We start from the raw sequence: 26,915 nt of genomic DNA on the forward strand, positions 1-26,915 counted from the left end.
AAGCGTGGCTGCTCTTCTCTGCGAGGAGGTTCTTCGACCTCCCGGCGTATGACCAGTTCACGTTCCTGGAAGCGTGGCTGCTCTTCTCTGCGAGGGGGTTCTTCGACCTCGCGACGAATGAATCTCATCTCGTCTACTCTTTCACCTGGTCGCTCAGGGGCGAAGCGACGATCGCGGTCGACAGAAGAGCGGGAGTCGTCTCTTTTGATGATATAGCGAGTGCGAGTGGTGTAGCCACCGGAACCGCCATCTCTGCGAGTGGAAGAGACCGTGGTGCGGGTATCATCATATCGATCTCGATAAACGGAGCCCATGCTTGAAGCAGAGGGGCAGTGGAGGGAGGGGCTGCGAACTCGTGGGGCACCGCAGCAGCGTCGTGTTTCAGGTCAATGGGACTAGGGATGGTAGAAGCAAGACTTGGATCGATGGTAGAGATGTGAGCAGTTTATGACGATAACAGTGAGTGCAGTGAGTGCTAAGAAGATGACGAGGCGAAGTCTTGTTAGATCGTGGGTCGTGGGTCATGGAAAGCAGAGTGGCGGGGGGACACAGTGGAAAGAGAGACCAGAGGTGGGAGAAAGTACAGGCTGACGACTCACGACTGAAGACTGAGGACTAACCACTGGTTGACTGACCGTCACTGGCTGCAAGAGAAGGAAGTGGCAGTGGCTGAGGGCATCCGCTGGCAGGAGTGGACAACAGGTGCACAACAAGTGGGCAGGCGCTACTTACAGCTACGGTGCCTAATCACTCATTTGCTGCACATCAGATTGGACCATAAAACCACATCCTCCAACTCAGGTTGGACGGTCCAGAGTGCCTGCAAGTAACCAAGTCTGAACCATGATCCTGAATGGCTCAAATTGGGTGGGAAACTCTGCACCTGTCCACTAAGACTGTACCAGGGATCGGTGAACATGTGAGGCTGGCAGGGCTGGGCACCATAGTAACAGTAGCAGACACGCAGATTGAGGTACTTATTAAGGCCGAGGGGCCCTCGGGCTGCAGGTTGTCGAGAGCCTCCCCCAGTTTGTTGGGCAGCCACGCAGCTCAAGATACGATGATCATGGGCGAAGACCCTCTCAATTAGTGGTAGACTGGTGACTAGCTGGTATATGGTAGTGATTAAATACTCTGTATATGCAAAGACCTTTGGGATCCTGATGTACAGTATGTCCTGCGATGAGTATAACTACATAGTAGGTACCTACCTACCTACCTAAGCTACACTGTACATACTGACCTTCTTAGGTACGAAGATGCGAGGGCGATGGGCTGAGCCTCAAGCGGTTAAAACCGTTGACGGGCCCTCGGGCCTCATCCTTCCCGAGTAACTTGGGTCTTTAGGTACTAGCCCGGGTGTTCCGCAAGCACCAAAACACACTCCCCTACCTCCTCTAAGTTAGTTACACGGTTTAGGCATTACTTTTAGGCACTACCGTTAATTCTAGGTAAGAATAATCGAGGTCGCCCTGCCAACCTTGCAAATTCAAATTCGAAAGGCTGATCAACTCAACACCCTTCCAAAAAAGCCATGCATGATTGTTAATTCATTTTCATGAGAGAGTACAGCAGATGTGCATGTATCGAGCCTCTTCTAGATCAGAGTGCTGGTCATCTTCATAGCCTCGCCCGCCTCAGAGCACGGGTGTTGTGTGACCACCTCGAGGTATCTGATGTGTCACTAGTCGACAATCATCCTGCACATATGCAAATGCTGTGCCTCGCAGACTCTCAATCTCCCATTTCCTCGCTCGCTATGTATGATCGGATATGATCTTCCTTTGGACTTTTGCTTTTTTTCCCTTTGGGTATCCCGTCCATCATTGTTGCCGATTCTAGAAATCTAGGGTCGGCAATCATTAAAACAACACAATGAAATTCGTTCCAGGCATCATGCCAACTAGTTCTGGGGTTCCAGCCCCTTTCGCACCATTCCAGGTGATCCATCGCCATCCCCGGTGTCATCACTAGGGAGCACCTTGATGCGACTCCCAATCTTGGCCGAGCGAACTTTAGAGCTCAGGGGCAGCTGATATTTGACCACCCCCCGCACAATGAGGTCAAATGGATGTTGCAACACTCTTTCCCAACGTGCTGAGCCACCCTCTTCTGTCTGATTACCAGGTTTGGCCAGGCGAATCTCACCAACTGACGACGCGTGCATGCGCCGCACGGGGGAAGCGTCAAATGAAAGTGGAGAATCGAATTCGAGCACTCTGCCGAGAAGCATCTTTTGGGTGCCTGGCTCGGGGTCGTCAATAGGATCTGTGCCTTCGTCAACCCCATCATCAGAATGCCATGGTGGCCATGAATAGCTTGAGTCGGTGCTCCGCGTGCCCCATCGAAGATTGGGCTTTGCGGTGTCCCATTCACGGTTGCTGCCGACGTATGGACTCTCCGCAAACAAGTTGACGTCCAAATCGCTAATGGTAATGGCGAAGAGGTTCGTGTTGACAGCCTCGACCTCCAAATCCAGCATGATCTCTTGCTCCGACGCCAAAACATTCTGAATGTGCTTGACCGACACGTCCATAAGTGGTCTGTTGAGCGCCATGACAAACGTCGTAATTCCCACACACACCATCAGAACAACGAAACCCAAAAACGCACAGCTACCGTAGCGACCACAATAAGTCCGCTCATACCCGTCACTGTACTCGATTGGACGGAATGTAGCACTGTGTGGTCGGCGACTGTGCCGAGAACGATTCACGCGGACCGATCCCATCAACGGTGTCCTCTCGTCATCAGCTGCATCTTCGTACGGGTCAAATGACTCCCCTTTCCGCGGGCTTGCTGGCATGCGTCCATTAAGCAGCCGAGGGCTGTTAGGTCTCGAGAACCGCGAGATGTTGTTGACCGAGGATCGGGGTGAGTGCTGCTTGCTTGCTAGCGTGAACGGGGAATCAGTGTCTAGAATCGAAGTGTGATGAGGTCGGCCATGCCGACTAATATGATGGTGTCTTGGGGTCGTAGCAGCATTACGCTGACTCCCTCGGCCTTCGCTGCCGTGCTCGCTGTCCCCATGGTTACTGTAGGCACTGTTGGAAAATTTCATACTCTTCTTGCCTGCAATAGCCTGGCTACCGCTTCGGAGGCCATGTTTGCTTCGAGGCCCATGATCTTGACTTGCAAGAGAGGTTGCGCTTGGAGTTCGGGAATGATGCCGGCTTGGACGATCGACTGGATTAGATTCGTAGACGAACGTTTCGTCTGAATCCGACGAATCAGCTTCGTCGACCGCACTGGCAACTTTGGCTTCAAACAGATCAGCCTTGGAAGTCACTGTGCCTGCATGTAAAGAGGGAGCCTTGCGAGACGACTTTTTCTTCTCTTTCCTCGGTCGAATCGTTTCGGTGCTTGCTTTTGTCCTGACGCTGCCATTGCCGTCTCGACCAGACACCCCACGATCAGGATTGAGGAGCTGTGGCATTGAGGTAACAGTCTCGGTCTCTACCGTCATGGTCCTTGGTGGATCCGTAGACGCCGGCTTTTTGGCTGTCGAAAGGCTGGTGAGGGACCGTTTGGCCAATTCTGAAGTTCGTGATGTGCTTGGAGCTCGGGGCCGCTTCTCGTTTTCTGCCTTTTGCGGAGCTGCTTTTGACCCCGATACATTCTCCGAACCACTTCCTTCTGCATCTCTGGTCGGCACCTCCGCCGGAGCTTCAGAATTCTGATCAAGAGAAGGGACGTCAATCTTTTGGTCGAGAATCGAGTTAAGCATCGGGCCGATCGATGGTGTGCTAGGGACACTGCTTTCAGCCACGGTCTCCAAAGCACTCCCACCCGTACTGGGACCTCTTCCAGACGCGCGTAAATTGGAATTTGTTGATTGAGATTCCTGAGTATCAGTAGCAAGGATGGCAGTGGCTTGTTCAGGATTGGACGTGGTTGCAAGCCGTTTCATTGAGGTATTTGGTTGTGTTTGTTCTGACTCGGGCTTCTTTGCTGAAGGCAACCTAGATGTTGCCCTAGAAGGAGGGGGACTTTTCAACCGGGGCGAAGTAGGCCATGCTGGAGACGTTTGTCCTGATCTCGGGGGTCTTTCTGTTGATCTGCTGCTTTCAGGCCCAGCATCAACATTATTGGGTTGTAATATTGGTCTTTGGGCAGACAAGGCCCGCTGCACGGCAGCAGCAGAAGGAACGGTTGACAATGAGCCAGCCAAGTTTAGATTCCTAGTGGGACTGAATTCCTGACTGGCTTTTCGAGAGCGCGACAATTGAGGTATGCTAGAGGTACTGCGCGAGGCTCGAACAGGGGAGTGTTCTCTTGAGATATTGGCTCGATCGGAATTGGGCGGGCCCAGCGACGGGACGTCATCCAGTGATGAACCTGACATGATGGTAGATCCAATCGTCCGAGATATGAGGATATCTGCTGTGTCTTCAGGCAAGTGTGGTAAAATATAGCCCATTCATCCAGCGCGCATAGCCATTACTTGGAGGATCGGTGGTAGAGGAAGGAAGTGAGTGCAGATGTTTTGGAAGGCAACAGGAAGGTCGACGGGCGAAGGTGCTATCACACACATACGCAGAGAATGAAAGGGTGATTTGATTCCACTTAGGGATGACTGAAAAGGTAATTGTTGTCGTTGTTGGCTATAAGACCAGACTTGTTGACCATGGAGACAATTGGTGACGTCTGAGGTTGGTCGCGGTAGGCATTGATGATCTGGACAGTGAACGGAAGGAGCGCTCAAAGAGTGGACAGACGAGAGAGCCGCGAAAGATGCGGTGAATGAAAGATTGAAATCTAGATGGAACCAATGGGTAGAGAGTTGTCGAGAAATGGAAAATGAGGGTAGGGAGAAAGAATCAAGTTGAGTGACAAAGGCGAATTCAAGGTCAGGGCATAGGATTGGGAGTGTGTCAGTAGGAGTAAGTAAGTAATAGGATAAGTACGAAGTACGGAGGAAGTCGTCACAGCAGACAGCAGTAGCCCAGCTTACCTACCTACGGAGTAGGTAGCCAACAGTGGCCAGCTATTGTAGCCCAGAAGCCACGGAGAAAGGGACACTAAAGTCACCTGTGGACCTGTGGTCAGACCCTATCGTCTAGCGTCATCCGACCTAGTGTGCAGGCGACTTTTACAACGTTCCCCAAGTGCTCAGTGCTCTCGGCTACCTTACAGACTGTCCAGACTGTCCGACTTTCATTTGCCACACACAGAGTTGGCCAGTCCGGCTGTGACAACTGTTCGTCCTCCATGGCGCTCTTAAAAAGATGAGAAGACTTGCATGCAACACCTAGTTGTCTCCTAAGTTAGTCACGGGGCCATTCACCGTGGCCGCCAACTCGGGCTACATGGGGGTTTGTGGGACGATTTCGATGACTCGGTGGCTGCCTAGAAAGATGTAATCGAAAGAGTTACAACGTGGCATACTAGCCCCTTCGGCTGCCGTGTCCATTCGTGTCCTTGCAGGCTGGCGACTGGTGACTGGCCAACACCCCTGGAACCTGATCCCGTTGATTGTTCCAAGGACATGCCTAATAATTCCCCGAGGGACTAGATGCTTAGGGCCTCCGAGAAGTCCTGGGGCCCAACGGACTTGTTGGGGTTCCAAGTAAAACTGCAGCAAATGATTATTATTATTCATCATTGAGCCACCACAAATCGGGTCCTCGTTTGTTGGCCGAAGTCCTTGCTTCTTCCATTTTGATCAGGTACACCCACGACACTTAACTCTGTGGTGATTTTTGATTGTTTGAATTACATTTGCCCCCACACAAGAAGGAAGGAACGACGTGATCATCAAAGAGGGATCTGCTGGGTTTCTGTACAACTTGTCCCGCCATGAAAATCCACATAGCGCCTGCATCCGTCGTCTCTCCGAACGATTACCTACGGAGTACTTCGTAGGTACGCACAGTACGGTCTCTAACGTCTTGACACTTTGTCAGTGACTTACCGAACTTGTGGCCCGGAAGGACTTCCATGGTTTCCGTCCACTAATAATAAGGTAGTTAGAGGATGCGTTAGCTGCCGTGTTTGCCAAGTGTGAACAGACTTCAAGGCGAAAACGCTGTATTTGCCTTTGAACGCCGATGGCATTTGGGCCAATCCCCACTGTCATACTTTGGCCACCGGAAACTCTGGAACTGCTCGGTGCTTGTGGATGTCCTCCCACAGGCTGGCTCGGCCCCGCCTTGCTGGGAGCGCCCTCATATGCCAGTATCGGTGTACTCGTACACATACGTGCGCATAACTACTGACTTTAGTTGAGGCTCTAGAAAAACTCTTCTGTGTACAGAACTGGTCCCCAGATCCTTCAGCCCGAAAGGATCCGGTTCGGGATCAGATAACGGATGCCAACTCACTGGCTTGGGCATGCAAGTCTACGCATAGAGTAACTGACACCGGTGCCTATAGAAGGCCTGGAAATATGGCATACCTTTGCAAAGCTCGGAATTAGGTGGGAGAAAATTAAATGGCAATGTATGATAGAGGGCACTACCATCATATGTACATTCATATCAACCAAGTAAAGATTGTGAAGGGGAGGATGGATGGTGCTGCCTTGCGTGCTCTGTACGGAGTAGAGGCGACGGTTTGCACATGCACACGTGACTATCCACAATGCGAAGGGCCGCCTTGAGTGCCTAGTCCATGATCTACTTCAACACCTATTCACGCCTAAAAGTCATACAAATAGGCATCCTGTCACGTGGACAATGTAGTTGCACCCCCTCTTTCAGGCCCTTGATTTCTGGCTGGAGCAAGTGATTTGCTAAGCGAAAGAGCCCTCGCCATCATAATTTACACTAGTCCTAAATGGGATAGGCAGGAACGGGTTGTTTACGCTTGGCGACGCGTCAAGTCACAAAAAAGCCGCCAGCGCAAGCAAGCAACCAACACGCGCGTGCCACCACACACGCACCATCACTTCATCCCAAGCTGATCATCAATCAGGTCGATACAACATTTGGGCATCGAGACGCACCAAGTTCCAAGGTCCAAGATCCAGTTCGAACCACTCCCTCTACTGATCGTCATCCTCTTGCCGCCACTCGACATCTGACCCTTCTGCCTATTCCAGACACCTTCTAACCCCCTCGCAATCACCTCACCAACTGCCGGACACTCCCGTCAACAAGACTCGTCATTCGCGCCTGCCATCTTGACTCATCATCGCTCCTAGTCGTCTTCCTCTCAAACACTTCACGCGCTCGACAGCCTACATCTACCATCGCTTTCCTGTACCTACCCTCGTTGTCAACTTCCATCCATCCATACAACCTACCCACCGATTCGATTCAACCCACTACGCGAGACCAAGTCCGCTGTCTGTTCTAACTACCGCCGGATCAATCAGTAGACCAACTCTATAAAGCATCCCCATCGTTCCGCTTCCATTTACAATCAAGTACAATCAAAGTCCGGCTGCCTAGCCACGGAGTCCTTTCACTAGTCACTTAGTGACCTCCCTAGGCCTCCGTTGCGATTGACTTTGGCTCTGTCTGCGCACCGACTATGACACTGTGAGCACATGCTGTTTTTGGTGCAGAATATGCCACACTACGACTACTACAAAACTGTGTTTTAGTCAGAAAAACATACTCATGGCCTTCATCGGAACCTGAACAACTCCCCTGGTCATATTCAAGCCCAGATCGAAATTGGTCTCAGCCATGATGACAACATATTCTCCTCATCGCGAGGACACCGATCCCGCACGCAGTCACTCTCCCCAAGGCATCTCCTCGTTTGACCCTCACTCGGCCATTCGGGAAATCCGCAGATCACTGTCACGCTCCCCCTCTAAATCCTCGGACGTCCGACAATACCCATATCGCTCACCCGCCACTTCAAACCTTCCCTTCTCTCCATCTCCACTCTCACCATCACGAAAGGCAACCACAGAGGCCTTCTCTCAGATGGCAAATATCATATCTCCTCATCCGACACGTGTCTCTCAGGCTGCTCGTTTCCAAAGACCTGTCATGCGAAGGGCAAATCAGCCACACGTCGTCACTCGAACTAGAACTTCACCCAAGAGTCCCTCAAAGCGAGCGCTTACCGACTCTAGTGACGGCGGTAACGCTTCCCCCATGCGAAAACGTAACTCCACAGAGGCAGAACGCGAGCTGGCTCTGAAATGTCTCAGTGGTGATACAAAAGAAAACGACACAACCCGGACCGAAGAGACACTGACCTGGAAGTCGGTGCATTCGCGACAAGAAAAGCGGCGCAGTGGAGGCGCACTGATCAGTGCTGTCGCTCCTCTGAGCCCGATGAAGCGTTCAGAAGCCACTCGAGCAGATGACGATACCCCTACTTTCGAAAGCCCCTCGGCCAAGAGACGCAGTCTGCATGGCCCTGGACTTGATTTCAGCATTTTCGAGTCCGACAATTTGCAGGACAACATGTTCACCGACAAGCGAGCTCAGGACGATAATGATTTCTTCTCCGCTACCAACACCTCCCTGAACTTCTCATCCCGCTTCTCTACGATTCCAAAGCGCTCGTCATCATTGCGAAAATCTACGTTGCAGCAACGGCAGATAGAGCGACCAAGTAACCCCAAGTTCACTCAAGTGATGGACCTGGACAAGGCCTGGTTGGATGTCTCACCGTCCACAAACAACAAAAAGACTCTCCGCATGTCTCTGGACAATCACCTCGAACCTCCTCCCCGCGATAGTCCATTTTCAAGCCAGGGTAGTCTCATGAACGCTTCTGTTCATCCGTTGTCTTCCGGCCAGCCGACCTTTTCTCAACCACCGAGACACCCTTTGGCGCACGCTATGACGCACTCGTCATCCCAGATGAGCGACCAAGACCAATCACCGACACACGAACCCATTCATCGGTCAGTCAGACCAAGGTCCCATGACTTCTCTAAATCTCTCCCCGTGGGGACAATGAGGCCTGTGCCATCGCCTGAGACCGAGTACTCGTCGCAGGGCTCGTTTGCAACGCCAGGAAATTACAAAGCTGCAAAGCCATTGCCTGCCGCCTTCATGTCGACCGGGTTGATCTCCAAGAAAAATCGAAACATCGAGGATCCCAACGCTGGGTTGCCGAAAGCCCACATGCCAGATACCCCTTGTAAGAAGCAGTCTGTCATTTTTCAACCAGACGAGAAGTTCACGGTTCCAACTGTCGCCAATGATCGAGCGCCACGCCCATCATACGGAACGTCACCCGCGCCAGCCACGCCTTCGGAACCTTACTTCAATTATCCAAAGATCTCAGCCTTTCCATTTGCAAAGAATTCTGGTATTTTCGGCTCTCGACCTAGCAGGCACAATCTCTTGCGCAAGGGGAGCTTTGCGTCCATCGAGAATGAGGACAAGGTGAATTCTCGAAGTCCCATCAACAGAGCCGACAGTCAGTCCACAGACTCCGACTACCCTCCAACACCAACAAAACACTTTCCTGACAATCAGGATCGCGATTCTGTATCGCCCTCACCCCATCATATCGACTCTCTCGCACCACCGCGCAATCCGCCGGCTTCGAGTTTCGGTGTTCGTCTGAGTAATAGTAAGTTGTCTCCTATTGTGGTATCTCCAGGTGGCGTCGAGCGGAACAGTGATAGCGCGATGGAGGAATCTCCATCGGCAAACCTGAGACCAAAGTCAACCGCAAAGATTAGTATTCAACCGGACACCTCGTATACCCCAGGTGGAATACTGAGGACTCTGGCCTTCCCGAAACCTTTTCTTCAAAGAAATCTTTCCATTCAATCTCTCCACTCGCCTGCTTTGGATCGCGCTAAGATGAATTCGCCTTCTCCAGTCAGTCCTCGACCCTCCCCACGTACGCCTCTCGAAGGATTCTTCCCACCCGACCCTAGCGGCCTCACCATCTCCGGACGTGCCGATGGGCATCGGAGTCTTGCCACCCAAAACAGAGCGCCCTTGATTCCAGCCACGCCAACCGGCCCGCGAGAGTACTTTTCGAACTTCTCCAACCGTCCGAGTCTGAATCTGGCTTCGAGTGAAGCTACTAGCCTGGACGTTAGCCTCACTTCGAGATTCGAAAAAGTGGATTTGATCGGCTCCGGGGAGTTTTCACAGGTCTACCGTGTATCCCAGCCACCTGAGTCATCCCCTTTTCACAAGATCTACTCGATATCGACCAGCCGTCCGTCATCCAGAGGTTCTCTCACCGAGAAGGTTTGGGCTGTCAAGAGATCCCGGTTCCCATACTCTGGAGTTCGAGATCGGCAGCAGAAGATCCACGAGGTCGATGTTCTGAAGGCCTTGGGTCATTCAGATCACGTGGTGACCTATGTAGACAGCTGGGAGGAGCAATCGCACCTCTATATTCAGACCGAGTTCTGCGAAGAAGGCACTCTCGATGTGTTTCTCGCCCAGGTTGGCTTAAAGGCAAGGTTGGATGATTTCCGCATCTGGAAGATCCTGCTCGAACTATCTCTGGTACGCGGCACTCCAATCAATCAATCAACGAAACTAACTGTCAGCAGGGACTCAGACATATTCATGAAAGCGGCTTCATCCATCTCGATCTCAAGCCTGCAAACGTTCTCATCACCTTTGAGGGAGTTCTCAAGATCGCCGATTTTGGCATGGCAAGCAGGTGGCCAGCCAAAGCAGGTATCGAAGCCGAAGGAGACAGGGAGTATATTGGTCCCGAGATCCTGATGGGCCGTTATGACAAGCCCGCAGACATTTTCGCTCTGGGTCTGATTATGCTCGAAACTGCTGGTAATGTCGAACTGCCTGACAACGGTGTGTCTTGGCAAAAGCTGAGGAATGGTGACATGAGCGATGTGCCCAGCTTGACCTGGAGTTCTGACGCCAGCGACATCTTACGTGACGCGTCAGGCAATCCCGTCTCGCCCGATTCTTCGTACCAAATCCAACAGGTGTCGTCTTCATGTGAGACGACCAAGACACATGCATACAGCAACGAGTACATGACAGGTGAAGAGTTTGGGAAAGACATACACAATCCGAGAAGTGGAGAACTACTACATCCTCCGGCTTTCATGGTAGACCCATCTCACAATCAAGCGCTAGACCGAGTGGTTCGATGGATGATCTCGCCTGACCCTGAGGACCGGCCTCTGGCAAGCATGCTGTTGGAAACGGAAGGAGTTCGCTGGGCAGAATCGCGACGCCGTGCAGGAGCGACAATTTTTGAAGGGAATTGGGGCCCTGCGGACGAAGTCCTCGCCGAAGATGCGGAGATGATTGATGTTTGAATTGTGTGGAGCAATTGCGTGGGAGAGGGTCTGTGTCTGCCTCAAGAGCAAGCGAATTCTCTTGCATAAGGGCTATTGGACACTGGTGCTTCGGGTACAGGGGTGAAGTCAACCACCAGATATTAGAACCACAGGAATTCCAGGCATGAGTGTGGACGGCACCATGATGCCAACATGTAATCACCAGACATGATCATTGAGAGCAAAGGTTGATATGAGCCAATGCGTATCAGGGAATGGGCAAGGGAAAGGGGTCTGTTGATTAGGTTTCAGGCTCGCAGCCGAGCAAGATATCTATGACAACGAGAGGCGAAGATGACAACATATCCAAACATACCTGGTTCTCGCCGTTACTGTGCTTCATATACCATTAAGACGTACCTAGTGTTAACCTGTAAGAAGGCCTGGATGGATTGACATCAACGAGTCCAACACTCAGACCTGGCAACTAGCCATCTATGGGTCACACAACGACTACTTAGACTGATTTTAGAGGAACACATAGTCTCCTCGCATGTGGTGAGCAGAGAGGTAGCCGGTATTCGGACCCGTCCCAAAGGCACACCTGAGACTCTGAGGCACTGTTCGAGGCGTTAACGCGGTTGATCAATAATGCCTCACTCTATACGGGTAGATTAACTTGAACTTTACACAGCACCAAAAATGGACGTCTTCTCCTCACCATAGTAATCCGTTCCAACAGTAACAAATTCTCTTCGACATCCCTACATCTCCGTTTATTCACTCACGATGACAATGGAGGTTTTCATGTTTCCCATCTCCGGCCCCTCAACGTCCAAAATGCCATAGGACTCCACCTTTCCCCGTGGGTTGTTATGTACTATCCTCTTCCGTGTTCCGAGGCCAGTGCTTCATTCCAAGTCACGCAGGCCGCGACAGCATATCAGCTGGCTATAAGAAAAGTTTCGAATCTCTCGGTGATGTGTTGTTAAGCATTTCCTGTGCAAGTCAAACAATCTATATCAGATGATGATGACTTCCCCACTGCAGTTCCACCCTCACGAATTATCGGCAGCAATGGACTGAATTCTATGGCAGTATCACGTGACCAGAACTGTTTTCGCCGTTGTTAGATTTCTGCGGTGCCGTAGTCCAGACCGGCGGATCAGGCGGCATCTTTATGTCTTTTTGTGGAGAAAGAAAGAACGAAGAAGAGTCCATCATTCAAGACATGAAAATAAAGTCGTTGCCGTTGCCTGCGGATCAAATTGACAAAGTTGACGCAACACACATGGTTCCAATCTCGGCCGTTGCACCTGAACCTCTTTCACAGTACACAGTGGTTGTTTTTTCTTTCGTTCACTCATGCGGTGACTTGTGACAACTCTCACCTCTAGGCCGTCCTTTCGATCGACTAGACCAAACGGCACCTTCGACTATCCTTGTTCACAAGTATCGCAAGAACCATCATGTCAGAATCTCGATCGCATGATACCCCGCGCAGTAGACCTCACAAACGACACACCTCGCATCGACGGCGGCGCGATGTCGATGATTTCGACGAACGGTGGGGTGACGAGGAAGTTGTCGAAGACATAGACCAGACGTCAGAACCCGAATTCGCTGAGTCGTCCTCCAAGCGAGTAAAACTCTCCAATGGCTCTGCTGAAAGCGCGGCTCGTCGCACTTCTCCTTCCCCTCCCCCTCCTGAGACCACAGAGGATCAAGACCGCAAAGACCGGGACGAATTTGCAAAGAGGCTCGCGAAGCGAGATGAAGAGCGCCAGAAGAAGATCGTTGAGGACCGCTCGGCCGCAAAAGACAGTGTGACTGCGCAGAGGAGAGCGTTAGCCGATGACGCAGCTGCTCGAACGGCCGCAATGCCCGATCTGAGGATTCGTTCGAGGCAGGATTATCTCAAGAAGCGAGAGGCCGAACGACTGGCTTTGCTCAGACAACAGGTTGCCGAAGAACAGCGCGAGCTAAGGGATAACCCTGACCTGACCAGGAGAGAAAAGGAGGAGTTTGCGAGGAACAAAGAGGTGTTGAGGTTGGCCGAGGAGAGACTGAATATTGACGACCATCTCGACGGTTATGCTTTACCAGAAGATTACATCACGGAGAAGGGGAAAATCGACAAGCGCAAGAAGGAGCAGGCTTTGTATCAGAGATATGTGGATAGGGACGAGATGGGCCGAGAGAAATATGTCACAGAGCACGAGGAGTGGGAGAAGGAACAAACGAAGCGAGCTGAGGCTCAGATCAAAAAGTCGGAATTTGTGGATGAAGGCGACTACGGTTATGTGTTTGACGAGAGCCAGCAGATGAAGTTCGTCATGTCCGAAACCCTAGGAGGAGATCTGGGAAAGGGCCTGACTCGCGAGCAGAGAGAACTGGCTGAACGGATCAACGCAGCTGAGGCCAAGGCCAAGAGTATGGAAGAAACGAGGAAAAGTCTACCAGTGTACCAATATCGTGATCAGATCATCGAGGCCGTCAAAGAGCATCAGGTGTTGATCATTGTTGGCGAGACTGGAAGTGGCAAGACCACGCAGCTGCCGCAGTATCTCCATGAAGCTGGTTACACCAAAGGTGGCATGAAGATCGGGTGTACACAACCACGGCGAGTTGCCGCCATGTCGGTGGCAGCAAGAGTTGCAGATGAGATGGGAAAACGCTTAGGCAACGAAGTCGGATATGCCATTCGTTTCGAGGACAACACCAGCGAGAAAACCGTGTTGAAATATATGACAGATGGGATGCTGCTCAGAGAGCTTCTTACGGACCCAGAGCTGTCGCAGTACTCGGCACTGATGATTGACGAGGCCCATGAACGAACGGTGAGCACTGACATTGCATGCGGATTGTTGAAGGACATAGCCAAGGCTCGACCTGACCTCAAGCTGTTGATCTCTTCTGCGACCATGGATGCACGAAAGTTTCAGAAATATTTCGACGATGCCCCCATCTTCAACATCCCCGGTCGACGATACGCAGTCGACGTACATTACACTGCACAACCCGAGGCAAACTACCTCGCGGCTGCCATCACTACCGTCTTTCAAATTCACATTACTCAGCCCAGTGGCGATATCCTAGTCTTCTTAACCGGTCAAGAGGAAATTGAAGCTATGGAGCTCAACTTACAGGAGACTGCACGGAAGTTGGGTAACAAGATCAAGGAAATGATCATATGTCCGATTTATGCCAACCTGCCGACAGATCTCCAGGCCAAAATCTTTGAGCCGACTCCGCCCAATGCCAGAAAAGTGGTTCTAGCCACAAATATTGCTGAAACTTCATTGACAATTGACGGGATCGTGTATGTCATTGACCCTGGATTTGTCAAGGAGAACCAGTACAATCCGCGCACAGGGATGGAGTCGTTGGTGGTGGTACCTTGCAGTCGTGCATCGGCGGGACAACGTGCCGGCCGCGCGGGTCGTGTAGGGCCTGGTAAGTGTTTCCGGCTATACACAGCGCAGGCATATAAGAACGAATTGGACGAGAACACGACGCCGGAGATCCAGAGAACCAACCTCTCGGGTGTTATTCTCATGCTCAAAAGTTTGGGTATCAACGACCTTCTCGATTTTGACTTTATGGATCCGCCATCTACGGATACAATCGTTCGTGCTGTCGAACAGCTGTACGCTCTTGGGGCACTGAACAATGCTGGGGAGTTGACCAAGGTTGGTCGCCAAATGGCCGAATTCCCCACCGATCCCACGCTGGCACGATCCATCTTGGCCGCGGATAAATATGGCTGTACTGAAGAGATTCTGTCTATTATTGCCATGCTCGGCGAGGCGTCTGCGTTGTTCTTCCGACCCAAAGACAAGAAGATCCATGCAGATAGCGCAAGAGCGAGATTTACCAACAAAGAAGGCGGAGATCACCTTTCGCTGCTCAATATCTTCAACGAATGGACAGACTCTGACTATAGTCTTGTTTGGGCTAAAGAAAACTTTTTGCAGCAACGAAGCCTGACGCGGGCGCGAGATGTCCGAGACCAGCTGGCACGGCTTTGCGACCGAGTGGAGGTGGACCCTTCAAAGACCTGTGGCGGTCAGTCCAACATTGAACCCATCCAGAAGGCTATCACGGCAGGATTTTTCCCTCACTCGGCGCGATTGCAACGGGACGGACAGAGCTATCGAACGGTCAAGAACGGGCAGGTGGTCTACATCCATCCTTCTAGTGTTCTGATTGAGAGCCAGCCCAAGTGGACCATCTACCACGAACTGGTGCTGACGAGCAAGGAATACATGCGCAGTTGCATGCCCCTGAAACCAGAATGGCTTATTGAAGTGGCGCCACATTACTACAAGAAGAAGGATCTCGAGTCGTTGGGAGTCGAGAGGAAAGTCCCCAGGGGCGAGGGTAAAGCGCAAAGCAAGATCTGAGCCATCTCATAAGGGGCTGAGAGCTGACAGGGATCTGATCTCCTGGCTGGAACTATATGACTGACTACTTGGTCCAGTATTGCTCAACTGCCACCTAATGATTGCAATGCCTGCATAGAAGATGACATGATGTCTGAGCGATCCATGTCATGAGAACCTACACGTACGGAGTAGTCTCGTAGTCCTAATTCCAGTCTTACAAATCTAAGAGATGGATTCCGTTCGTTGTTGCGATGAATTCCTTTTGCTTGATGCAAAAAGCCAAGACTCATCCACAGTCAACCGACGTTGCGCTGCAGCCAATCAAAAGTTTTTATTTCCCGCATCACATCACGGCCATTTTTTTCTCGACCAGATTTTACACTTTATATGAGAGCCACGATAACTGATCAAGAATCAAGAGCAAGACCTCAGTCATGTCAGGAGGTGCAGTGTCCAGTTGCAAGGTCGTTTTGGCCAACAACATTGCCAAAGGCCTCCTGGCCGAAGTGCAAGCCGGTCTGGCCAAACTAGATCGAAAACCACATCTATTGGGAATCCTGGGCAACGATGACCCTGCAGCCAAAGTCTATGCAGATTGGACCGAGAAGACGGCCAAAGAGAAGTAAGTGTATTGTGTGGACTTGTTCTCGGTGCATCAATTTTCAGTCTGTGTCGTTTGTACTGGTCCAGCCTCCGAAAATTGAACTGACCGTGTCTGTGTCGCCAAAAAGTGGGTTCGACTACACGCTGCGACAGGTGGCCAAGGACGACGTCGAGGAAACCATCATCGCCGGAAACAACGACAAGGACATAGACGGCATCATTGTCTACTATCCCATTTTCAACAACCGACAGGACCAGTACCTACAACAGATTGTCGACGTAGGAAAGGATGTCGAGGGCTTGAGCCATCAGTACATCTTCAACATGTATCAAAACATCCGTTTCCTGGACGACTCGCAGGCCATCAAATCCATTCTTCCCTGCACGCCGCTGGCCGTCATCAAGATCCTCGAGTACCTGCACATCTACAACACGATTCTGCCGTATGGCAACCGACTCTTCGGCCGGACCATTTGTGTCGTCAATCGCAGCGAGGTGGTGGGGAGACCGCTTGCGGCACTCTTGGCCAACGACGGCGCTTCGGTCTACAGTGTCGACATCTCAGGAGTTCAAATGTTTACTCGTGGCGAGGGGATCCGAAAACGAAAACACGAGGTTGTCGAGAAAGAAGGCTGGAGTTTGAAGGATTGTGCTCCGCTATCCGATGTCGTCATCACCGGTGTTCCCGGCGACAAATTCAAATTTCCCAATCATCTTTTGAAAGAGGGTGCTGTTTGCATCAATTTCTCCAGTGAAAAGGTGAGTGTATCCAATCCTCCTCTGTCAAGATGATGCGGAGCTGGAGAAAGGGGGAAAGATTTCAACCGACCCTAGCCCTGGCCATGAGACTAAGCATTTTTCATTTTGTCAGAACTTCACCCCGGAAGTCAAGGAGCGAGCGTCCATCTATGTTCCCGCCATTGGTAAAGTCACCATTGTCGTACTGTTACGAAATCTTCTACGCATCGTCCAGAACAAGCAAGCACAAATCGAACATGACTCGACCGTTGATGCTCAGACTGAGACTCTAGATGTTTAAGCTTGACTCACAGCCGCTTGACGTGCACCACGCACGCGTGCCATTCCAACAAGTCACCCGTCATCTTGCGAAATCCCAGATGTCTCTCCACGAGCACGCATAAGTGGTGGAGAGCTCACTACCCTACCCAGCATACGAGTACGACATTTCTGCTCGACATGCGAACATTCAACTGATGAAATTAGTGGAATGGACTATTCGTATTTGCCAAATTTCTGGACCAAGATCCACCATCGGTTATGAGAGGCTCCGCACCAGAAACGTCGTCCCGTTATTGCCGGAAAGTGGACTTTTTCACATCGGCAAACCAAATTGGCTGGAAATGCGGTCGCTCGGGGCCGAGAGGCTGTAATTGACTTCAGTTTCGAGAGGACTTGGCCCACGAAGTGAAGCGACGCTTTGCTTCGAAACGGATTCACTCCTCATTCCATTCCAGACATCAACCTATGAGGTACGGAGTACATATGTACAGATGGACAAGGATGTCTGTGGGATTTTTAGGACTCCAAGTATTCCTCAGCCTACATGGGTATTGCGACCTTTTGAGCAGATGTGCGACGTCCATGTCGATCAATCATTAGGCGCGACCTGCCTACATATGTATGAAAAGAGCAAAAAAAGAGAAAGAAAAAAGGAAAAGAGGCTCCACAATCCTCCAGCAAAAATCAAGAACACTGACTGGCCTGTACTCCATTGCACTGCATGCTGGTCGGTCGGTCGGATGAGGGAACTAAGTATCTATCTGTTCGGGAGGTGCACCGTTTTGTGCATCATACCCCTGGACACCGACCGGCAGACCCGAACGCACTATCTATCACGCACATACACATACAGTATACTGTACAGATAGGATCAAGTCTAATGAGGCTAAGGCAGTCAGCAAAACTGGGCGACTGGGCGACTGGCCCCTCTCCCAAATGCTTGCAGCTTGTCAATGTCAACCGCGGCGGCGCGGGCCTCGGTCCTTGTTTTATGTAGGAATCTACAGTACTTATAAGATCCAGGATGAGACAAGATAGCCGCCTCAGTGGCCTCGGGGCCGTAAAACCACCCAGAGAGGCGTTGTGCTAAACCACTTACGCCAGATTGGCCAATCTGCCAGTCGACCAGCAAGTCCAGTCCTGAATCTTGATGCATCCATGATACGATACCATCCCTGGCACTGGACTGGCACGAAGCACTGCTCCATCATTCACCTCCAGAAAAATCTCTTCTTCCCCTCCCACCCCCGGCCTCAAGTGCCGAATACCCCGGAACCCACCCCAGACTCGCTTATTTATTGGACAGGCACTGCAGTACTCCGTAGGCATGGATGTACAGTATAGACTCGGGGCCCAGGCATTCTCAAGGAAGCATGCATGTATCTACGGAGTATGCATTCATGCGTCGCCCCCTGCGCATACTGTACTGGTGCCATTGTGCCTGAATGTTGAAGGGACCGCCGCACCCTCTGGGGAAAGCCAGCAGGTCCAGGTTTCGTACCTACAGACTACTCAGTAGTAATGCATTCATAGATAATGATATATTCCATGACTTACTTGGATGGTCTTGACTCCTATACACACTAGAATAGATTCGAAACCCGGCCTTGAGGGATGACGAGCATCACTAATCCCCCTTCATCCCCCAGCAGCCAGCCAGCCAGCCAGCCAGCGAGCCAGCGAGCCGACCGACCGACCCCCAGTGTCCCCTTATCCCCTTATCCCCTTGTTCCTTGCCCCCGGATCTCTACTTACTCAAACCCTAGCCCTTGACCTTGACCTTGAAACGCCCGGGGAGATAGCTTCCTTACCTATCTGCCGGGCTATGTACATGCTTTAAGTTCGGTGATATATACTTCAACAGGCAAGATCAAGACAACATGTGGATCTTGCTTTGAAGTTGATGAAGAATATTTGGTCTGAAAACGGTGTATCTTCAGCGAGGATCCATCGTCATGCCATACCATGCCCATGTCATGCCGCTCTCTCCCCTCCCTCCGCGGTTCCTGGCTGGTCCCCGCCTCCCGGGCCACGGGAATAGGTGCAGATATTTGTATTTTATTCAAATAGATCCAAAGTTGCCGTGTTGCCCGATGAAAAAAAAAGAACATGTCTTTTGTTAAGCAACTCAAGCAACTTAAGCAAAGATGTCAAGTAGATGTGGAGAAAGAATGGGAATATTTCTCCGAGTTTTGACAGGCATGACAGTTGGCATATCATTATGTTTCCATCCTCAGATCCGTCATCATCTATTCACCCACCAGTACCATCCAGTTGGTGCCAAATGTCCTTTCCATTGGACCTTTTGACCATTTGCTGTTTGTTGGGCTTTGGTGCACTATTATCAAGAGTATTGTGATCATTGGCTAGCTTCATCACCTTGGAAGTTAGAAGTATCCTCGACTCAGATTTATCCAATGCCCACTGGTGCAATCATCTGTGAATCCGTGCATATTGTGCTGTACTTACTCGCAGAATGGCTCAACTGCCCCGTGGTCAATCCGCTCCCATTCTGTCTATATCTCGGAAACTCGACTTTTCTGTTTCGAACAATTGAATAAATATGTATGCTACATCTGAATCAAGAGTCGACATACGAGACCAGACGCACGCCCAGGCTTGGTCTTATTTAGAACCTGAGGTCGTCATTATCATCATATGAGTTTACTTCAACTCGAGCATAATTATTTTCCAACATCCCTGTCACCTTGACTTCCTCCAATATCCACATATACGCACGCAAAATGTCTTGATGTAGTGGTTTCATAGCCTGAGAAGCATGGCTGCTCCTTGGCTGTTTTCTTCTGTATAGTCATCTCTCATCCCTGGAGGACCTAGCGGTGTCCTTGGTTTGATTTGCCATACATCTTCAGCCATGTACAACATGCGGCAATCTTCTTCTAAGCAGAGGCTATACAATCCATTTCCCGTCATGATTACACGTCAGCCGACGTTGGCGCTTCAAGCCAAAAGACTTTTCCGCCCACTCTCATCCTCTTGCGATCTGTAACGTCGTCAAGTCTTTTCCATCATCGTAATTTCATAATCTCATCATAGGGCCTTTCAAGACCAGTCAGCCACGCCTTGGTACCTCTTGTCGTCGTTCAGCCGTAACGTCTTACTTTTCGGTCGCCCATGAATCATTTAAAAGCCGTTTGTTCGTGTCCCGTCTTTGTTCATGCTGGTGCCTTTTATAGACTTGAAGGTCTTAACCAAGTCGCCAAATGCTATGTGGTCGCAAAGAACTTTTCTTTTGGCCTTGTTCGAAAATCTTCTTAACGCCGTAGCCAGTCAAACTTTTTCCTCGGATCAGCCCCAGTAGGTTCAACCTGTACACTTCGATCGTATAGTTCACTTCGAGGATCTGCTGAGTCCTAGAATTCATGTCAGCATGGCATTCGCAACATCCTGGATACGGTAGCATACCTCTGACTCCTCGACAATCTTAGTTTCGAGAATAAGCTTGATAATTTCCTCGCTTGCATAGGTTCGCTGAGGAAACGAATAGGGCGTTTCAAGGCTACGTTGAACCCCGACGATGACATCCCCCATAATCTCAAACTTTTTCCAATTGATATTGGTGCCAATGAAGGTTTGATTTGCAGAAGCCGCCATGGTCAGGTCTTGTCTCACCAGTGGAATGAACGGAATCCGCTCGGCGAAAGAATTCGCCCATGCCATGCGGTACGCGACATGTGACCGAGCGATGCCCATGAGAATGGTAAGACTCATGAAGGTCTTCTGAGTCTCGACCGAGACGAGTTCTCGAGTCTGCGCCAGACGTGAGATCTCATGCCCGTTGATACCGGCTACAATTGCACCAAGCGAGTTGTAGTTGTTGAGCTGTCGGACCTTTGACGCCAAGAGCATGAACTTCTCCAAAGCTTTCGCTCGATGCTTCGGCTTGTCTCGAAGCAGGATCATGCCAGAGACGAATAATGCAAGATGGTTGAATTGCTTGACCATCATGCCAATGTTGTCCACCTGGCGGGACCTTCGCTTTTGTTCAGTTGTGAGAACGACATGACGAACAAAGTCTCGTGGTCGAATGGCCGAATACATTGCCCAGTCCACTCGAGTAATTTCTCGAGCCAGGTCATCGACTGACACTTCCATAAAATAATGCCAATGGAATTTGGCCAGCCGCAGATGTGGAATAGGCTTGTAGCGTTGAGCTTGTGCCTTGGCACTCTCCAGCTGCATCAGATTTGTATAAGACTGGCTGGAGGCTTGATACGACTTGAGCATGCTTGAGGAGGCCGATGCCGCTCCAGAGCCTCTCGTCGATGAATTGGCTTCGTCCGCGTCCTCATCGCTCTCGTCGATATCTGCCCCAGATCTTGGTCTTCCTTTGCTTGTGGTATTGCCCTCCAACAGAGGTAATGATCCTGACGAATTTTGAGGCGTCTTCTGACCCGAAGATTTAAGGCCTTTGACTCCCTCGTCATAGGCCCAATCGGCATCTTCATCCGCGACCAGAGTGTTGAGGTTATTGCTAATCTCACGCGCCGCGGGGGCAAAGACCTTGCTCGTCTCAATGCTTTGGATGAATGATATAGCGGCGGTGCGAGCAGGGCCGCTTGCGAAATCTCCAGGATAAGTTGCAGTCCATTGCGCAAGTACCTGGAGAAAACGTAGCATCTCGGCCACTTTGGTGAAATGAACCATCGTAGATTTGTCAACCTCCACGAATTTATCGATGACGGCGCCCAGTAACCTTTGGGGAGTGGCGAATACCCGGTACAAGCAGAGAAACGAGGGAACGAATTTGGAATCATTTTTACTGGCAGGAAGGATCAGGAGCTTGTCCACCAGCTCGCGGAACGGAACGCCAGTCTCTAGTGGCTTCACCGTCTCATCAGTGGCAACACTCGGTGTCATAGTATCTGTATCGGTGCCGAATTCCTTGTCCACGCCATGTTCGTTCTCGTCGTCCATATTGAGAAATGTGTGATTGACACGGCTGTCAGTTGTCTCGGTAGACAACGACCGAAGGATGGACTTTACGTAGTAGGAATCAGGGGTCTCTGGCACGGTGGCAGCTGCGTTATGAATTGGGGAAAGAAGACGGCTTGTTTGCTCTTCAGAGGAATCCGGCGTATGCGGTGCATTGGAACGTCGAGAGTGTTCGGGCAATTTAGTGGTGTTCAATCGAAGTCTTGTCTTCTGATGTCTGTTCTGTGTGTTGTCTTCCTCTGATGACACGGCCGTGTCTTCGCTGGCGGAGTCTACAACGACCGACCTGTGCGACAAATTGAGGAGGAGTTCTTTCGACTTGGAGATGCGCAGTCGAGTTTTTGAACGACTTCGGCTTCGACCCTGCCGTGGTGATGTGGTCCTCGATTTTGTGCGTCGTGACTGAACAGCTGATTTTCGAGACTCGGACGCTGCTCGGTTTCATGTCAACCAAGAGTTCTTGGAGGGAAGGGTCTACGACATCCGGGAAAGGGAGTTAGTGGTTTTCTCACCTTTGGGAGAAGCAATCACTCGATGGAGCATTGCAAAGAAGTGTCGCTTGGTGGTTTCGGGAGTTTTGACAGAAACCTCAGCGACGGCAATGGTAGCGAGATTGCGACGAACTTGCTCGTGAAAGCGTGCTCTGATCTCTTGCGATTCTGGCTTATCGCATTTGGACGCCACCAGCATACAGCGAATGCCAGTTTTGGTCATGGACGCTACGAGGGACGTGTTAGCCGTTCGGGACCCTGGTAAGCAGAAAATAGTTATCTAGTATTGAAACTCACTTAGGGCAGTTGGAACAGCGGCAACACTATCCCTGTCAGAGGCGTCGTACACGCAGAAGACCGCATCTATATCAGGAAAAGGTTCTCCATTGACAGAAGGAGGCCAGATGATTTGTTTGTCGCTACTGAAATCCACATCGTCGATCTCGAGTTCCACATAACGAATCTTGTAGACTTGATCGGTGATCTTGACTTTGGTTGAAAACGTAGTCCGGCCGGACAGGTTTGAATCGGGGTCAAGAGTGTTCTTGATAAAGCTGGTTTTGCCACAGTTTCGTGCACCAATAATTAGAACATTAAGCACCGGATGATTCTCCGAGCGAGGTGTCTGGAGCGTGGCGTCAGTACCGAGATCGAACGTAGAAAGGAGAACAAGATGGAGATTAGGAAGGTCTGCGAGTTTGATGAATTGTGAACCTTATATGTTCCTAAAAACGTACCTTGGATGTCGACTTATCTTCCACTGAGCGACTAACAGTGTGCCGGCGGTCAGACTTTGGTGCCCTCGGGGTTGGTGCTTCTTCCGAGAGTGTAATTTCCTCGAGCACGGCAACTCTAGAAGATTTGCCATTGGCCTCGCCGGACTTGGAGGAAGCAGATTGACGTTTCCCGTGGTGGGATTTGGGTCGATCTCCCATATGGGCAGAGTTATGACGCTCGCGGGTCTTTGGAGGGGCAGCAGAAGGGGCAGCCTTTACATCCAAAGAACGATACTTGGCGTGGCGAGCATCCATGGTATTTTGGCAGTCTCGTGTTGGACTCTGAATCAATGGCAAGGCATCGGCGACAGGAAAGGGACGAGGCCCAGACAGGTGAAACTTGAGTCGACGGGAGACTGGGACCAGGAAGTGCTATTGATAATGGCGGATATCATGGGCAGTGGAAATCATTGATCAGAACACCAACCAAATGGGTCCTGAAGGGGATTGGCCGAGTGCCAGAATGGAAGGAGGTTAAGAAGGCGAGGAAGCAGCGTGTCCTCCGCTCCAGATATGAAATGTGGTGCGCCTTGGAACAGACTTGTCGGTTGATGGGCTGACACCAATTTGGAGATGGCGTGGACAACCGTTGCAATACTTGATCAGTACCTTGAGATCAAAGTATTTGCTCGTCAAGCCCGTGTCAAAGGCGAGGTTGATGGTAGGTGGTGTCGACGAAAGAGTTCCCAGCAGATTTCCACGTTCTCAAGTCCTGATGGTGGTGCTGGCCTTGGCCTGTCTGGCAGCGGCAACGAAGCGGCAACGCAGAGGCACAATTAGGGCTATGAGGACTGGAGAGTGATGGATCAAGAGAGAAGAATATCAAGACCGCCAAAGATGGTCGATTGAGTGCGAACAACAGGCGGATCAGCAGGACTGGAAACTGGAAACTAGAAATTTGCAACTGTGGTTCAAATCTGGAGCCGGAATTTGGAGCTGGAGCTTGTACTGGGCCTGAGCTGGGGAAAGAGCGATTCGTGGATGTTGGTCGCTGTTGCCGCTCGTGTCCCTACGTAGAGATATGCTTCTCTTCGATCCTCGGGGGCAAATCAGATACAAGAATGGCAAAGGGGATTCAGGATACATGTACACGAGGAAAAATGGCAATGTGACAGTGAAAGTCGAGGTGGTCAAGTGTAGGGTTTGTGGTGTGGCTTTGGCCTTGCGCATGTGAAAGACCAATAAATTTGAGGCAGGCTTGAGACACAGGATGCGGTTGACGGATGCGGATCGGATGAGTTGTGGGAACAAGGGCACACAACCTGGCTATCCAGGGCATCACAACGCCAGGGCATACAAAAGGCTTGGGAGAGGGCACCGGGGGGGGGGTTGCCGAACGGCCCTACTACCTAGGTAGTAACATACAGTAGGTAGGTACCTATCTACCTTACACTTAGACCGAGGGGCAGCAAATGAAGGACCTAACGTCTGTAAGGTACCATGACATGGCAACCACAGATCCCATCGTCTCACCCCAGGCATAGCGTATACAGAGGGATACTAGTATTGTATCATCCTGGTGCATTGGATCGCTGCAGCCTGCAGCTTGTAGCTTGTAACCTGCAGGCTCGAGGTTCCGGTGGGGTCAAGCCAATGGCCTCCCGCATAAGTGCTGGAGGAGACAGCCAGCTCATGCCTAAAGCGCGATAGGTTGGGGCCATCTTGGGGAAGGCCGAGCTGGCGCCCGAGACGCCCAATGCAGCCGACCGGAACCCACTAGAGCCTTGATTGGAGTGCGAGGGAGAAAACCTGCAAGCCTTTCATGTTGGTGCAGCTCGTTGGCACCTGGTGTCCTCTTCCACGCGGCAAGCTACCAACCAGGAACAGTGTTGCATGACTGACGGGCCCTCGGGCCACGCTCGCTAAGCATTACAGGTCGGTGTTGCCCAACCACGGTACAGTCTGCATGATGCCGTCGCCGGCGTCCTTGGTGCATTTCATCTGCGACCTTGTCAGTCTCCATCTTCCCTCCCCATCCCTTTCCCATGTCGAGAAATTCGGCCCTCTCCCACCAACCCTGGCAGTCTGGCCGTCTTTGCAGGGACACCTAATGTCAAGAAGATTATGATGCATTGCTGTATTCGTAGTCTGTCATGACTATCAGCCTTGACAGATAAGTTAACGAGACTGCAAGGTCGGTAGGAATTAGCACTGTAACCATCTGATAGCTTCCATATTTATTGTTGAGCTTCTCAGAGTGCCAGAGTAGGTAGGTATCATTGACACCATTGACTTTTGAGATTGGCACAGATCCAATATTCCTGGCTCCAATGCTCGTTCCTTTCTGCACTTTCTAAACTACTACTAGGTACCTAGTAGGTACCCGGTGGACAAAGTCGAAAAGGGAGTTCACGAGATTTTAGGTTAGAGGTTGGGCCCGCAGAGTTGAGTTACAACTTAAAGCGCGTCGCAGCGCGTTCTGGTTTTCTGCGGCGGGAACTCTAAGTACGGAGTAAGTGCAGCAGTGATACCCTGATCTAGGGGAGGGCGGTTTGTCTGTGAACTTATCCTGTGCAAAAGATGTACTCAAAGACCACGCATGGTGACTTGTACATGTTCACATCAAATGATGGCTTCCTACTGGTCTGACTCAAGCGATATTTGATCGGCCACTCGGCTTACGAGTACTATAAGCCTTGCATCATGCTTCGTTCTTTTCGTGGGGGCTCGATTAAATACCTACGGAGTAGTATGAACCTGATTGAGTAAGAATGTTCGCCAGTGTGTCTCAAGCTGCCACCAGTGTGGAGTTTTTGTACGGAGAAGGAGACAGTGCGGGACACCATCAACAGCTTTTCTCCACCATCCTATTTTCAGAATAACCAAGTCACTAACCTCTGACCTGTCTTCTATTGCTAGCTGCATTGCGAAGACAGTTATTTGGAAGCATCAGAACTGTCTGAGGACGACCGATACGAAAATATAGCAGTACCTCACGCTTCCAATAATAAATACCTGTCATGACCAGAATCCAATCCGAAACAAAATCTTTCTGGGTACACCTTGGCTTATAACCGGAAGTGGTTCCTAGCGAGGGGCTCCGAGGGGCCGAGGAGCCGCGAGCTTCCAAGACAGGGACGCATTATTGGTAAACACATGGGCAACCCCAGTACAGTAGTAGCACGAGTAGCTTCGAGGCGATCATTTTTTTTATTGCCGGCTTGAGGTGTTACAAGAGTCAGCAAGGTGCTTCCACCACAATCTCTCGCCATCTTTGCACTTGATGCAAGATGAAGCCCCTTGGTCCTTGATTCTTGATTCAACGTACTGCATTCCTGCATTCCAGGCCCTCTGGGATGGCACACGAGGAACAATAAATAGTCACCAGTCACAAACAAGAATTTGGTGCCACTATTACGAGGCAAGGCTGTGGTGGCGGCGCCGCCTGTTCTTACAGTAAATTGATTTCAATTGTTGTTGAAGAAGCCCACCGTTGGCTGGGGCCTCCCCAGTACGCGACCTACGCGAGGATCACCAACGCGTGAGTACCCGTAGCACGCATACAATTACCCTGTAAATAACAATCAACTATCAGTCTTAC

At 50.9% G+C, this 26,915-nt stretch overlaps 7 protein-coding genes across 8 annotated transcripts in view; 4 read left to right on the forward strand and 3 right to left on the reverse strand.

Moving 5' to 3' along the window:
• PV10_03219 (uncharacterized protein) overlaps nucleotides 1-607 on the reverse strand; it is a 4,239-nt gene extending 3,632 nt beyond the window's left edge. Inside the window, exon 1 of the mRNA XM_016367643.1 lies at nucleotides 39-607. Coding sequence (XP_016227161.1) covers nucleotides 39-314 — 276 coding nt within the window. The 5' untranslated portion in view covers nucleotides 315-607. The remainder of the gene's footprint in view (nucleotides 1-38) is intronic.
• An 802-nt stretch (nucleotides 608-1,409) lies between these two features.
• Nucleotides 1,410-4,922, reverse strand: PV10_03220 (uncharacterized protein). The gene has a single exon (XM_016367644.1). It carries the CDS (start codon nucleotides 4,418-4,420, stop codon nucleotides 1,904-1,906), a length of 2,517 nt encoding a protein of 838 aa, XP_016227162.1. The 5' UTR covers nucleotides 4,421-4,922; the 3' UTR covers nucleotides 1,410-1,903.
• Nucleotides 4,923-6,871: 1,949 nt separating this feature from the next.
• PV10_03221 lies at nucleotides 6,872-11,556 on the forward strand. Of its 2 annotated transcripts, XM_016367646.1 has the most exons (3): nucleotides 6,872-9,492; nucleotides 9,748-10,391; nucleotides 10,439-11,556. In XM_016367646.1, exons 1-3 carry the CDS (start codon nucleotides 7,635-7,637, stop codon nucleotides 11,177-11,179), a joined length of 3,243 nt encoding a protein of 1,080 aa, XP_016227164.1. In that variant the 5' UTR covers nucleotides 6,872-7,634; the 3' UTR covers nucleotides 11,180-11,556. The 2 variants fall into 2 exon arrangements, with proteins under 2 accessions (XP_016227164.1, XP_016227163.1); XM_016367645.1 differs by having other exon boundaries at nucleotides 6,872-10,391.
• A 1,053-nt stretch (nucleotides 11,557-12,609) lies between these two features.
• On the forward strand, nucleotides 12,610-15,546 carry PV10_03222 (uncharacterized protein; the record flags this gene model as incomplete). The annotated part of the gene is made up of 1 exon (XM_016367647.1): nucleotides 12,610-15,546. The coding sequence occupies one exon, from the start codon at nucleotides 12,610-12,612 to the stop codon at nucleotides 15,544-15,546; it is 2,937 nt and encodes a 978-aa protein (XP_016227165.1).
• A 416-nt stretch (nucleotides 15,547-15,962) lies between these two features.
• PV10_03223 (uncharacterized protein) lies at nucleotides 15,963-17,170 on the forward strand (the record flags this gene model as incomplete). Its single annotated transcript, XM_016367648.1, has 3 exons — nucleotides 15,963-16,150; nucleotides 16,260-16,890; nucleotides 17,003-17,170. 3 exons carry the CDS (start codon nucleotides 15,963-15,965, stop codon nucleotides 17,168-17,170), a joined length of 987 nt encoding a protein of 328 aa, XP_016227166.1.
• Nucleotides 17,171-17,245: 75 nt separating this feature from the next.
• Nucleotides 17,246-18,182, forward strand: PV10_03224 (uncharacterized protein). The gene has a single exon (XM_016367649.1). It carries the CDS (start codon nucleotides 17,643-17,645, stop codon nucleotides 18,018-18,020), a length of 378 nt encoding a protein of 125 aa, XP_016227167.1. The 5' UTR covers nucleotides 17,246-17,642; the 3' UTR covers nucleotides 18,021-18,182.
• Nucleotides 18,183-19,911: 1,729 nt separating this feature from the next.
• Nucleotides 19,912-24,337, reverse strand: PV10_03225 (uncharacterized protein). Its single transcript, XM_016367650.1, has 5 exons — nucleotides 23,336-24,337; nucleotides 22,896-23,223; nucleotides 22,620-22,826; nucleotides 20,578-22,538; nucleotides 19,912-20,525 (listed from the first exon to the last, which is right to left on the reverse strand). Exons 1-5 carry the CDS (start codon nucleotides 23,627-23,629, stop codon nucleotides 20,427-20,429), a joined length of 2,889 nt encoding a protein of 962 aa, XP_016227168.1. The 5' UTR covers nucleotides 23,630-24,337; the 3' UTR covers nucleotides 19,912-20,426.
• Nucleotides 24,338-26,915: the final 2,578 nt, after the last annotated feature.

The sequence above is a fragment of the Exophiala mesophila genome (assembly GCF_000836275.1).
Source record: "Exophiala mesophila strain CBS 40295 unplaced genomic scaffold supercont1.2, whole genome shotgun sequence".
Taxonomy (NCBI): Eukaryota; Fungi; Ascomycota; class Eurotiomycetes; order Chaetothyriales; family Herpotrichiellaceae; genus Exophiala; species Exophiala mesophila.

What these genes read in the sequence shown, in the direction of transcription:
- PV10_03220 (XM_016367644.1), bottom strand. Translation starts at nt 4,420, where the DNA reads ATGGGCTATATTTTACCACACTTGCCTGAAGACACAGCAGATATCCTC.
- PV10_03221 (XM_016367645.1), top strand. Translation starts at nt 7,635, where the DNA reads ATGATGACAACATATTCTCCTCATCGCGAGGACACCGATCCCGCACGC. An exon ending in TCCTGCTCGAACTATCTCTG is followed by an intron (nt 10,392 to 10,438) that starts GTACGCGGCACT and finishes AACTGTCAGCAG; the next exon opens with GGACTCAGACATATTCATGA.
- PV10_03224 (XM_016367649.1), top strand. Translation starts at nt 17,643, where the DNA reads ATGGACAAGGATGTCTGTGGGATTTTTAGGACTCCAAGTATTCCTCAG.
- PV10_03225 (XM_016367650.1), bottom strand. Translation starts at nt 23,629, where the DNA reads ATGGATGCTCGCCACGCCAAGTATCGTTCTTTGGATGTAAAGGCTGCC. An exon ending in CGCTGTTCCAACTGCCCTAA is followed by an intron (nt 22,827 to 22,895) that starts GTGAGTTTCAAT and finishes CGTCCCTCGTAG; the next exon opens with CGTCCATGACCAAAACTGGC. An exon ending in AGATTGTCGAGGAGTCAGAG is followed by an intron (nt 20,526 to 20,577) that starts GTATGCTACCGT and finishes CATGAATTCTAG; the next exon opens with GACTCAGCAGATCCTCGAAG.